The sequence below is a fragment of the Festucalex cinctus genome, chromosome 6, assembly GCF_051991245.1.
Source record: "Festucalex cinctus isolate MCC-2025b chromosome 6, RoL_Fcin_1.0, whole genome shotgun sequence".
In the NCBI taxonomy this organism is placed as follows: domain Eukaryota; kingdom Metazoa; phylum Chordata; class Actinopteri; order Syngnathiformes; family Syngnathidae; genus Festucalex; species Festucalex cinctus.
The window spans coordinates 12934349-12948480 of record NC_135416.1 but is presented as its reverse complement, the minus strand read 5'-3'; the positions used below and the strand labels follow the sequence as shown (position 1 = coordinate 12948480).

The 14132-nt window shown below is 43.4% G+C and overlaps 1 protein-coding gene across 3 annotated transcripts in view; it reads left to right on the top strand.

Moving 5' to 3' along the window:
* dlc1 (DLC1 Rho GTPase activating protein) overlaps positions 1 to 14132 on the top strand; it is a 79693-nt gene that overhangs the window by 51336 nt on the left and 14225 nt on the right. For 2 of the 3 annotated variants that reach the window (XM_077524010.1, XM_077524011.1), the window contains 5 exons: positions 6022 to 6093; positions 7171 to 7252; positions 8618 to 8681; positions 10337 to 11991; positions 13576 to 13755. In XM_077524010.1, the coding sequence (XP_077380136.1) occupies positions 6022 to 6093; positions 7171 to 7252; positions 8618 to 8681; positions 10337 to 11991; positions 13576 to 13755 (2053 nt within the window). Of the gene's footprint in view, positions 1 to 212; positions 485 to 6021; positions 6094 to 7170; positions 7253 to 8617; positions 8682 to 10336; positions 11992 to 13575; positions 13756 to 14132 lie in introns of those variants that run through there. The other variant, XM_077524012.1, reaches the window with a different exon arrangement.

The window sequence follows — 14132 nt, the reverse complement described above, 5'->3', positions numbered from 1 at the left end:
TTTTAGTCCAAGGTCGGCGGGGATGTGTGCTGTGACGCGTCAAGATGACAGACAGTGAGCCCACTCAGCCCCGTTCACGTCTAGTAAAGACCGGCTTGCTGTGAGCTGGCCTTCATCAGGTGGGGAGCAGCAACGGGGCGGGTGTGGGTGGAGCCGCGGCACATTTGGCCATTCCTAAAGCTTGAATCACTCCTCTTCCCATTCACATTCCTGCCGTGGACCGCTCCACGCAAGTCTCGCTCCGCGTAGAGAGAAGTGTACAATTGTGGACTGTACGTTATTTCGCTGCCACATCGAATGATAGCTATGGATGTATTGTGTCCGACTCGGCTTAGAGGACATTTGTTGCCGAATTTATAATTGGGCTGATGTCTGGATTTATCATGAGGGCTTCGTTATAACTGAGGACCCAAAAGAAGTTTGTCTCTTGTCGGAAAACAGTCGGAGGGTTTTTATGCGGACACGCTGAAAATGATACTTACACGTAAGTTTTTTTTTGTTTTGTTTTTATATATATAATTGCATAAATTCCCTTGTGTATGCTATATATGTATAGATATATTTGTGTGTATGCATATACTGTAAACTGTATATATTTGGTGGGTTTTGACCATAATATTTTTATTTGTTGATTTATTTATTTATTTATTTATTTATTTATGTTTTGTCTTCTGAAGATTTGATTAGAATTCAAACGAAATGTTGGTCCTACTTATAAACCTTGCGTATAGATCTTACCTTTCTCTAGAACCTGTCACTTAAAACTGTATATGGATTTATTGAGTCAAGCTTAGCTATTAGTTTTGTCTTTTTGTACAAATAAATACACTACATTAGTATGGAATGTCTTTTTATATGTACCTGGCTAAGAGGATGACTGATCACTAGATGTGTGGTTGAGACATAGCCAAGAGCTACCGTAATGTTCCTAAATCTTTCAGATAATAACTACTACTTTATCACTTCATTTAATGGCTAAGGCTCACATTCAACTACCCTTGCCTTTTGCCCCAAAACCTTTTTGCTAATAAGAGCAGAGGAGATGAGTCTGTATAAAATCCTCTTTTCGTCTGTGCTGCCTGGCTTAACTTGATTTGTGTTCTTTGGCTCTTGAGTTAATAATGTTTTTTAGGCACATGCTTTCTTATCAGATATCAGTCTTTGGACTAGGTACAAAAGACAACTAGCTTGGTTGGAGCAAGCTCCAACACATTTGTAGACATCACGGCATCACAGCGCAATATGGCATTGTTTACAGTACTAACAATGATCTAGTTGTTGAATGTTTCACAAACCTCAAATCAAGTATTGGGCTCGATGTCGATGTGACTTAGTGAAAATCAATGATCGCTTAAAAAGAGAGAAAAACTGAAGGAAACCCTCTTCAGCTTCTCTGCTTTGTGAAACAGGAAGTGCGCCGAGGCCTTATCTACAGGATTTCACATCCAGCTGGCGCACACACATCCCGTGAGAAGACACACGTGCATTATTAATGTTGTCACCCCTTTGCCGAAGGAAGCGCCGTTCTGGCCGCTGAAGGCGACTATATTAAGTGGGTCCTGGCTAGGTGGGCTCCCATCTGGCTGTGGAAAGCTTATCATGAATACGCGTAGTCACCTGATCCCCAGCTTTAGCTGCTCTCTGTGTGCATAAATCTATCATCGGGGGAGCTTTGTGTCCATTGGCGTTAACCAACAATGATCCATGCAGCTGTGCTTGTGTGCATGTGTCTTAATGTCTTAAAGTGAAAAGGACCATGCTTGTTGCTTCATCATTTTTTGCATGTGTGGTTGAGGCGAGCCAGATGGTGTTATTGCTGCCACTGGCTCACTTAGTAAGCAGCAGTCAGATTTTCTCATCGTGCACCAGCTGTCTCAGCCATGAAATATCTTGAAACCCAATAGACTAGGTCTTTGTCTAGGTATGTCTCCTTTTTTTAATCACCTCCCCTGTCTCGACCCACTTTGCAACTCCTTCAGAGACCGTCTCAGACCTGTTGATAAGACTGCATTCTGGAGCTGCGTTGCAGTTGGCGCTGCAAGGTCGATTAGGTTATTGCAGATAAACCTCATGACAGTTGTTAGTCAAGCTTTCTTTTCAATCTGTCAACTTCAAAGACACAGCCATGGTGATAACTGTATTCAGGCTCTTGACCTCCAGTCCTCCATGTCTGCAGCAGAGCCTTTGAGGTGGGAGGCAGCATCCTTTGTTTGCTAGCCGTTGAAAAAAAGTCCCACTGGATCTGAGCATTCCGAATTGGCCAAGCAAGACCCCGCGGCCTCCTGCGATGGAGGGAAATTCTGGCCGGCAATTGTGAGAATTTCCTGCCACAGGAAAAGAAGAGAAGAGAAGGGGTGAGCAGAGTTGAAATGGACCCAGGGAGAAGAAGCGTTGAGAATACAGAAAAGAAAAGCAAAGAGAAAACCGCAGTGGTTAAATTTAGAATTGGCCAAGAAGTAGCTGGGGAGCAGCTGCGATTCTAACTCAGTGGTTATTCAAAATAAATTTACTGGGAAAATTCACTGAAGATTGTAATGTAATCCCTGTTAACACCAACATGGGTGTCATTAGTCATGCACGGATAGTCACTCTCATCACTCTTCCTTCTTATAGCCACCGATTCTGGAGTTCTCTTGATGAACTACATCTGCTTCTTTTAGACATTTTGATATAGTTTCGACAAAATTTGTAACCAGGCCAGATCAAAATCAACTGGAGTTTGCATTAAGGTAAAAAAGGGTGTAGAAACTGTGTTAGTTATTATAATAGCAGAGGGTGACCATTTGCAGTCAGGAAACGGCATGCTGTTGTTGCCTTATGTTCCTGCTTGAGCTCCAAGGCTGAAGTCAACTAGGTCAAACTGACACACGGCTGACAAAGTACTTGTCAACTGACAAGTGTTTTAGACTCCCTTTATCCGCCACACTTTCCTTCATTCCTCATTCATCCTCAAAACCAGTCGTCACTACATAAACAAGCTAAATATGAAGAGGAATTTGTCCTGAACGTGCACCTCAGGAATTCTGTGGTCAGTTTTTACCATAACGTTCCCATGATACGTAGTAATTTCCCTGCAGCTTTTGGCCTTGAGTCTTCCGTTTTGCTCTGTGTGCTTTCATGTGTTGTACTTCCATCACCTTGGCACATGTAATCAAATGCAACCTTGTTATCAAGATGCGTAACGTTTCTATTCCTAACGGTGAAATGATGCTGTAAAACGTTTTATGGCTTTACAGCCGCCTCAACCGTGAAGACGTTTGGTGCGTACACACAATCCCAGAAGCCATTGTTTGCCTTGGCTGCTTCCCCACCTATTATCTGGCCAGGAACAAACGAAGGCTGGGCCTTACAGACTGGTGGTCAGCGGCCACTGCAAGCGCCACTCGGCTCTCTTCCTGTGAGGGAAGCAGGAAGGGGAAGTGAGGTCGTTCCCTGGCGAGGGCAAAGGAATTGGGACGGACAGTGCGGAAGGTGGATTAAATTATAGAAGCAAACAAAATATAAATAATCGGGAGGGGTGTCTTGGGCTTGCATTTCTGTGACGGTAAATTCTAATAGTGAAGTCTATTGCTAGAGTCACTGTCCGCTTCCTGTTACAAACTAAAGGTAGAGAAATATTCATATTGAGTCAGTGACTATTGTCGGATTCCACATTGTGATTGCTGTTGTAGTATTTTGTCATTTAGGCCCTGCAAAGTCAATTTGAGCAGCACTAGACACATGGAGTGCCATCCGATAGTCCTAAGCCACTTATTGGATCTTTTTTTTTTTGGGGGGGGGGGGGGGGGGGGTGATTTGGGGGTTGAAACCTAACCATGTGTTTGTATGTCTGATTTGCATGTAAATAGCTTTGACTGTCTTTACAGTGTTTTGTCTTTAAACATGAGGATGGTCCTTGCAAACACACCAAAATGTATGTGCATACACAGAGATACGAAACTCAATAATTCAAGGTCCTTTTAGCTTAGTGGTTCTTAACCTTGTTGGAGGTACTTGACCCCCACCAGTTTTCCTATACACATTCACAGAACCCTTTTTATTGAAAATAAAATATATTTTTTTCAAATTCAAGGCATAGGAATATGGCTGACTGGTGAACAAGATCAATTCAGAAAGTGTTGTGTTCTTGTATTCCTTTTGTCCGACCAGTAACAATAATAAAGAAATCACAACATACCATCACAACAGCCCCAAGTCGACTATTGAGCGCACCAAATTCCCAACAGGGAATTGATGGCCAAGCGGGGCGTATCATCATGAATTATTTGAGTCAGGTGTGTGTCTTGACCTCCATTGAAACCCTGACTGACTCACCAAACCCTCGGGTTTGATCAAACCCAGGTTAAGAACCACTGTTGTAGATATTGGAATATTTATCCCCTTTTTTCAGTACCCCAAAGTATGGCTATCAATACAGACGCGTGCTCACACAGCCACCGACACACGCCGTGACAAATATAACTCGTTTTGTGCAATAAAATGGGTGTAAAACATACCTGTTAATAAGTTATTTGGCACGTGGGTGCATGCCGGTGTCAGAGTTGTTGCTTCAAGAGCTGTCATCCCCCTCTGAGGCAAATTGTAGACCCTGCGTTGATCGTGTCACACCTTGTTGTTAGTGGGTTAGTCTGCCGTCTAGGCTTGTTGTTGGTATGTAAATGCATATATATGGTATAGACGAGAGGCTTTGCAGCAACAACAGTAGTCTTATGACCTCCATGACTGTCAACCGTATTTTTCCTTTGAGCCTGGAGTCAGTTGTTAGTCTGACTACGACACTTAAAATTTTACTTGTGTTTCTATTATCCATATTGCTAATCTTGAATAGTGAAATTGTGTCTTCTGAAGATGTTCTTCTACTTTTATCACAAAAAAATGATGGCTGGTATGTGAAAGTATAAATTCATGCTTCAAAGGTTGCCCTTTAATATTTTTTTGTAGTTGTTTTCAGTCCATGCAGTCCCACTTTCATCTGAGATTTTTACCACTGTCCCTTCCTGCCTTTGTAACACTTGTTTTGTTGACAAGTGTTTGTCATGGTTGCGCTACATTCGTACTGGTTTTCACAACACTTAAGACGACATTGTAAAATCAGCTCCTGTCGGCTCAGAGACAGGCCTGTCTGTCTTGTGTCTCTGAAAAACAATTGCTCTGGGGGAGACGTAGTCAATTGAGGAGACAGGGGTGTGGGCAACCATTTGGCATATGTTGTCTAAATGGCATTTGCAGGTAATTGAGATGCGTACTACTGTAGTCCATGGTGGAATTCATTCACTCATTTGTACTATTTAGTTTGAAGGTGAGCTATGACAGTTTGTGAGAAGACCCAATGGCATATTTTATTTGTGTCTTTATTTTTGTCTTTGATAACAGCACTTGTGATTACATGATATTAATTCCTGTACTGGCCAATGAGAACTGGTACAAAATGACCTTGTCACAGTTTGAGTGTTTGAGGCGAGAAAAGCGCCGGCGTCGCGGCTAAAGAGCTTAAGTGGCACACACTTGGTGTGTTAGAGGGTTAACACCATTTGCACGAAGGATACTTTTGTGCTCCAGATTTTAAACCATGTGAGAGGAGAGTGACCGAGTGAGATAGCTAATGAGGTCAACGGGTTCAAATTTGATAAGCTGCAAATGTATGAAAGCGCTACATTTTTCTAGTTGTGTAAAATTGCGTGTCTATCTGTTATCGATGCAACTAGCTGGAGCTTTATCTCAGCTGACTTAATTTGATTAGTAGTATAGTGGTTCACGCAGCTGGTCCAGGCTCAATTCCTGGTTAAAAGCATCTAGTGATGAGTCCAATTAATAACTTAATCAATTGACTGGACATTGTCAATGCAATTTAGCATTATGCCCAGTCTAGCTGCGTGAAACAGTATGCCAACAATTAAACTGAACTTTGTGATGATATAGTGTGTCATGCATTGTATGTTGTAATTGTATGAATCATAATTTCTATTTGTTGTGTCTCTCAATATGACAAGCCTCTGTTTTCTTTTGTGTGTTCCTGTGCAGAGATCGAAGCCAAAGAGGCCTGTACCTGGCTCCGAGCAGCAGGCTTCCCACAGTATGCCCAGCTTTATGAAGGTCAGCATCCCCTTACTGATGTTAGAGAGAGTAAAGTTGCAACTTTGATAATTTTGGAAAACATTTTTGACAACTGAAGGGGAAGAGGTTGTATCACCAATGGTAAACTAGCAATGCCTGAGTTCCAACTATTAACTTAAATTAGACTATAAATTAAACTATGATAACTCTGAGCACCAAAGGTTTAGTCAATTTGCCAATGTCAAACTTCTCCGGCCATTCACTTCCAACTATAGTATGGCACATCTTAGACCTTCCCTTACATAACTGCCAGACAAAGTTGTATTTGTCAGCAGCCTTTAGTTCATTCCCACTTAACCATGAAAGGTTTTCTATTGGCCAGGAAGACACATTGTGTTTGTGAAAGGTGATGAAACTATTTTCTGACACCCGTATGGAGCGAAACGGAGATAAACTGAGAGCCACCGATCTATCACTTTGCAGACTTCACTACACGCAATTTGGAATTTGTGCTGATGAGATGACACATTTTTCTTCTGTTGTATCCATAGTACAATCTCTTTTGTCTGCCAAGACTATTGCCCCACTAAAGATAAGTAAACTGATAGGCCGTGTCGGTACAGAAAGCTGAAAGTGCTGGTATTCCTTCAATAGTATTTTCTTATCATCACTCCCCTGAGGGTTTGAATGCAAGATTCCCATTTGGGGTTGGGCCAAGACATTCCAACAAGTGCTTGAATGTGAACTCACCGGTGTGTTTCCAATATGCACCTTGTGTCAGTCACAGTGTTGGACCTGCGTGCACGTACTTGCGCAGTGATTTGCTGTTAATGAGGTTGACTCGAGAGCAGCAAGAATTAGGAGGAAGTAAGGAGCTGCAAGCTGCGCCGGAGTACCTATTGTCATTCTTCAATCAATCCCTCAGTGCTCCACGTCCCCCCTGCCTGCCGCCTCTGAAAGCCGCAGCTGGGTTTGTTTGGTCGGATAAGATGCCACTTCCTCTTGTAGCTTTTCATGCAGGCTGCATGGGGGAGAAGGTGGGACGGAAGACCTCGGCGGGTGTTTGAGTGGCTGCTGTTGAGTTTGATCTGAACACATTGACCTCTCTCTCTTCAGATGCACAGTTTCCCATTGACATCTCCTCAGTCACCAGAGACCACGACTTCCTCGATCGAGATGCCATTGAGGCTCTCTGCAGGTGAGACACATGCCGATACTAATCCTTTCTCCTTTCTCTGATGTTGCTCCTTTTCTGTTCTTATCTTTTAGTGCTACCCAAATTAAACCGTGAGGGTATGACTTCAAAAGCAAGCAAGCATGGTTTGGGAGGTTACTGAGGGGATGAAAGAATTACATGATAAGCACATTGCTTTCATTTACCGTTACCCTGTGACTCTGCTTTTTTTTTGTGTGAATCTGGGAGTCTTCAAACCACGTCAAATTCAAAGCCCAAGGGTCAAATCAAGCACACCACACACACACACAAAAGAATTTAAAAAAAAATCAAGCACACCGCATCACTTTGTTCTAAACTACAAAAGAAAAAGAAAAAACGGTGTGTCTATTTCATGTTTCTTGCGAAATGCATTTGTTCTATTTATGTTAGCAGGACCAGAATTAATTTTAACCTTCACTTATAACAGATATTCAAGATTTCTCCCAGAAAACTTGCTAAGCCTCGTGGTCAGGGACTGACTGAGAAGTACTACATACTTCATAATAAAGACTAAAGTGCTAGATTTATGGTCGACTGAAAGTTGACTAAAAAGGTTGAAAAGAGGTTGACTATGATTAAAAACGAACAGCCGTAATTGAAATTGTACCAAAACTGAGACTAAATTTTAAAATTTCCAATTAACACTACTGGGAACAAAATTCGATCTGGATTGATCAGGGGTGGTGGTGAGGAGGGGGGGGTGCAGACGACAAACGACATGTGAAAATTGAAATGCAAAACACTTTGTTTAAGAACACTTGTTTTGTGCCATTGGAAGTAAAAATACAGTAGTATTGTGTCATTAATTAATTAGCAAAGGAGGAGGAGGTGAAAGAGACTAACGGCCTTTTAATGAAGCCGGGTTCATCAAATTCCAGTTTTCAGTAATAAAGCACAGCAGGTGTGACTTCATACATCTGGAAGCTATCATATCAATGTCTCCTCCCTCAGCTGCTGCCACCCCACCTCCTCCTGCCAAACTATTCCTCAGTTGCCATCCCTTCATCTCCCTATTGTTACGTGATCTCCTCTAAAAGCTCTCCAAAGGGACCCCGCCATTCTCGCTGCCCTTCACCAGGTGGCCGGGGGATAAGCTTTCTGTCCCCTCCCTAAGATTTCGTAGCCACTTCAGCAGATTACATTCTCTCCCTTTTACTGTCTCCTTCTCGTTTGCTTCCCGCCCATGTGGGGATTATCCTTCAGTTCATTAGACAGCCTGAGAGCAGACCAGACTTTTTTTTTTTTTTTTTTTTTTTTTTTCCCCCCTTATATTATATGCTACATCATAATATGTGTCGTGGGATCAATTTTAAATATAATCTATTGCATGTTTGCGTTTCCTTGCAGGAGGCTCAAAACGCTCAACAAGTGTGCTCTAATGAGACTGGAGATATCACCGCAAAGGAAAAGGGTGGGTTGAAAGTGCACATGCAGACACATGATCACTCAATTCTCTACAACCACATTTGCTTTTCATCATCGCAACAATCAGTCTATGCCTGGCCACAGGAGCAAGCTGTGTTTTCGCTTATCTTTTTGAATGAGCAGCAACTTGTTTGTCTCTAAATCAAAGAACTGTAAGGAGCTCCAAGGGAATGGAGCAAAAAAAAAAAAATGAATATATAAATCAGTATGTGGCAGATTTCCCCTTCAAAAGGCAATTCAATGAATATAAAAGATTTCTGTCTGTGTTTTGTGTAGCACCTGACATAGATGGCCACTTTGAGACAATTGCCGTCTTTCAAGCAAATCAACCTTAATTCCTTAATGGTCTTAAGTGCTACACAGTAACACCCTTGTCCCGTGTGTGGTGCTATTCATTGGGATGACCCTCTATGTGTCACCTTTCATTTCGGAATTGGCCAGTCAAAGAGGTCATTTGGCTTCCAAGTGGGATGACAACCAGCTCCTTATATAGCGTAGGAATGCATTGATCCCCCCATCGCTCTCTTAAATTCTTGTCTACGCCTTCTGTGTTATGTTAATCAACTAGAATCGTCTTTAGTTGTCATGCACACAAACATAGATGAAATTTGACCCAACACACGTGGTGAACACAGAATAACAAGCGCCCAGGGACTCGTTCGGGTTATTGTTGTCTTGCTCTAGGACAGCACAGTCCTGAGTCCAGAGGGGTGTATTCTTTAACCGGGGTAATAATAGTTTTCATTGTGCACAGTGATGCTCTCAGAATGCTTTGATGGACTGATGATAAGATATCTTCAGAATGTTGACAAATGTTTGAAGGTGTGTTGGCCTATCATCTGCCGTCTATAGTTATCTCACATTCCAACCAACATGACATCAGAAACAAGCCATTGTGGAATGTTAAAACATCCCCAGAACTACCGATTGTCTTCCTCAAATCGTGAATGCTGATTGAAGTCTGATTAAAAATGTATTTTACTCTGAACAAAACTTTTAATCAAAATTAGCTATAGGAATGTCATTGGAAGACTTAATTTTTGCATCTGGATTGGAACTGATAATTTCCAAGCATTGTATCTTTTCAAAGGTGTTGTGGTCATTAAAGATTAAAGGTCAACTGAGTTACTATCTTATTTAGAGGAGGTGAGGTGAGGTCGCCTATGGAATCTGAGTGAACAGGCTTTTAGTGTAGAATGACAGAAGTGATACCAGTGAGGTTGTCTGACACAGATAAAATACCGACAGGTTGGATAAAGGCTGTGGGGGAAGTGACCTCAGTCTGTCCGGCTGTATTGAGGGTCACAATGGAATTTGCCGAAATTCCTCCAGGGCCTCAGATATATTAACCAAGCTGGGGGATGTGTGCATTTAGGGATGTTACATTTGTGGTAGATGTGACTCCTTTATTTTCTGGTATGAAGTCAGGAAGTGCTGAAACATGTTTCTGGTTGACATGAATGAAATTCTTGAAAGTTATGCAGATGATGCCAGATTGTGAAAAGTCTTGGGTCTCTTGAGATCCTTGAGAATTTTGCCATCTTTAGAAGTATATGAGTGAAATATATGATGATACAAGCCTTGAATCTATTGATGAGTGTCTGGAGGAATCTCTTTTAACCTTCTTGTTCTTTTATCCAGAGTGAAGACTCTGATGAGGATGAACCCTGTGCCATCAGTGGCCGCTGGACCTTTCAGAGAGACAGCAAGCGCTGGTCACGGATGGAGGAGCTGGAAGTGTTCTCGTCACTGTACACAGACGGCGCGCAACCACTTTCAGGAAAGGACCAAGTATCCAAAAAGACCAAACTGGCCCTGTGCGAGGGAAACAGTTCTGAGAGCGTGCTGACCGATCTCAGTGAGCAGCCTGAAGTGGGCTCGATCCATAGCAGTGGTAGTGGCGGAAGAGCAGAGGAGAAGAGTTGTGACGCCGCTCTCCATTTACCGAACGAAGCCATTCCCGTTGGAGCCACGCGCGCAAGCTCCGTAGCGAGTGTGTGTTCATCGTCAGGCACGGGCGGGTCGGTTTGTGCTAATGAAGACTCTCTGTCTGACTGTCTGCCTCCGTCACCCTTGGAACTCGCGCAGTTCACCTTCGATCTGAAAATGGGAGAACTTGGAGGAAGTCTAGACCGCGGCGGTGGCAGTGGTAAAAGCACACGGTCACGAGCCAAGAGCTTCCTCAAGAGGATGGAGAGTCTACGTCTGCGCAGTGGCACCACCTCCAAGAGGAAGAAGAAAGGGAGCATCAGCGGCGGGAAGATCGAGATCAGCGGACCTGTCATCAAAGAAGGTCTCGATGATGACAAGTTGCAGAGACTCAACTGTGTGGATATCCCGAGTCTCAACCTCAACCAGAACCTTAATCACCAACACCATCCAACTCAGACTATGACACTGAACAGGAATCGTTCTGTATCCTACTCAACTCAGACGAGCAACGGTAGCACTGGAAGCACTGGGAGCAGCCAATCAGAAGCCAGCAGTGCGGTGAGCACACCGAGCCCAGTGACCCGTGCTCGTAGCCACAGCACCGCAGCGGGTTCCGGTAAGAGAGGCGGGATGTACTTGGAGGGGTTTGATCCTTTCAGCATCCTCCAGCAAGGGTCCGATCGACAACCGACGCCAACGCCCAAATCGGCCCCGCCTATCCCGTGCCAAGCAAATAGTGATATCAGCATTGACGAGCAGAACCGAAGAAACAACCACAGAGTTCAGGAGAATGGCAGACAAGCAGAGGAAGGAGAAGAAGAAGACGAAGGCAGGATCTTTTTCTATTTACCAGAAGGTCACAAGCCAGGCACTTTCCCCAAAGCTCTGCAAGACGGGAGTTCCCACAATAACAATGGGAATGATAACGGGAAGTCTGTGATCCTGAGAGGACGGCAAAGTAGACGCATGCGGCGAGCCTCTTCCGGCTCAGTGGACAGCCGCCTCAGTTTTTACGACAACGTCCCATACATTGAGCGAGATGAGGCTGCGGAAGGGGATGAACGAAAACTAGAGGAAGTGCTCCAGCATGTGAGCGGCCTGCAGCGCTTCGTGAACGCCTGGTCTGAGGCTGTGGCGGCCGGGGAGGAGGAAGATGAGGAGGACGAAGAGGAGGAGGAAGGTGACTCGGATTCAGCGTTGGACTCGGCCTCGCCGTGCCCGTCCTCCCCTATGCAAAACCGTCTAGAAGAGACTGAGAACGGAAGTGACCAAGACAGCACAGGAAACCCGCTGGGGGAGGGCGAGGAAGGGATGAGGGACAGGAGGGACTCTGGTGTTGGGGCATCGCTAACAAGAAGCAGCAGGTCAGTCGACAACCGAGAAATTATCTTACCATTGATAATTTAATATACAGTTTGACCTAAGTTGAACAAACGTCCTCTTTTGTCCGGACATGACCATTTTTTTACATCCTGTCCGTGTTTTTTTTTTTTTTTTTTTTTTATTAATTCATGTCAATTTTCATTGCGGGACAAATGGGCAGTGGAATGCACCGTGTTACCACGATTGGTAGACCACGGACTGCTCCCTTTAGTCAATTGTGAGCCATATCGGGAGGAAAAAAAGGTGGGGTTTTTATCTGTATGTTATTAAAACCTTTTTTTTTTTTTTTCAGGGGAAGTCAATCCCCAAATTTCTTGACAATAATGTGTTCTATGCAGGCCCACAAGTCTAAATACGGTATTATGGTTAATATTGCGTTAGTGGAAAGTGAGAAAAGCAGACAAAAGCAGTTTTTATCAATATCAGAAGGCTGCCATTTTGCCACTTGCTGTCGAGTGAAGAAAATGACATCACAGTTGCTCAGGTCTCAGGTAACAACCAATCACAGCTCAGCTTCAGAAAACAGGTGAGCTGTGATTGGTCATTGCCTGAGCCCTGAACAACTGTGATGTCATCTTCAATCGACAGCAAGAGGCAAAATGGCCGCCCCGTAGACATGGATAAAAACAGGATTTTGCTTCAATTCAGAATGTCATGTTTAGCCTAGTGAGGTCACATAAAACATATTATTGTCAAGAAATGTTTAAAGTTGACTTCCCCATTAAAGAAAAGAGTATATCTGCTTTTAGTACCTCACTTCCTGAGCATTTAAATACGGTCCTAAGCTGAGTTAGCATTCTCGAATGTTATTTTACTGGTAGCGCTCACAAGCCAGAGACATGGTCGTGCGTGGCTTCGATTGCCCACCCCCAGAAGTCAATCACGTGTGCAAAAAAAGATTTGGCTGAGAGCATATCAGGCATACGTTCAAGCAGTTAAATTGCATGGCATGTTTGTGTAAACATTGAGTATCTATGACGCATCTCTTTTTTTTGGAAATCAAAATATGGTCACCCTCGTTTGTACAAACTATTCATGGTTCCGTAATTCATGACGGTGAAAGGTTTAGCATGGTTTTTGAGTCTCTACAGACCTCCCATTCTGTAAATCATCTGCCAAACATTACCTTCCTTATATGCAAATGGAAAATTAAGTCAGGGTCCAACAGAAAGACAAAATGTACCCACACAAGAGTACGATATAGCAGCCGGTGACAGCGAAGGATGAACAGAAGACATGCTTTGACTGCACTCCTTATGTAATTCTCTGGAATGCCGCTTGGTCTCCATGGGGACCGTTGCTGCTTTTCTAGGAATCCACCGATAGCCTTGCATTAGTGACAGGGTTTTTTTTTCGGACCATCTCTTGATTAATGTGTACACAAATCCCTGTAATCCTTTAGACTGATCACTTGCTGGATAATACTGCAAGCAGAGGCTGTAAATTATAGCCTTTGTTTTTATGCAAAATAATAAGCAAAACAGTTTTTTTCCCCTCCAGTCAACTTCCTTCTAACATCTGCCCTTCCACTCTTCTTTTTTTTTTTTCCCCCTTCCGTGCTCCAGGCCGCAGAAACTCCGCTGGTTGAGCTTCCATAACTCCCATCGGCCCAGTTTGGCCTCGGCCCAGCTCCAGATCAGCTGCCAGTCTGTACTGCAGATGAATCTTCTTCAGAAGCTGTCGCTGCTACAGCTCACAGCCCTGCTAGAGAGGCACACCCCAACAAACAAACATGGCTTCAGCTGGTGAGTTGACTCGATGACAGCGCGCAAAGAGAAGCTCGCAGTTTATTGAAGTGTTGTAGACATGTACGGAAGTGTGCAACTGCCAATGTGAAGTAAACATATTTGACTGGCAAGTACGTTTGGATGTATTTGTGAGTATGTTCGAACATATTTAAACACGTACGAACGAACTCGCAAATATGTTTGAAGACGCTCGCAAGTACGTTCGAACTAGAGCTGTCAAAAAAATTACATTTTTTAATCAGATTAATCACATCTTAGAATTTTGATTAATCACGATTAATAACTTAATTAAAAAGGCTTTTTATCAACATTTTTTGCCCGCCAAATTTGAAGAGCACCTGTTATATGTTAATTCTTTCAACATTTAATTTTGA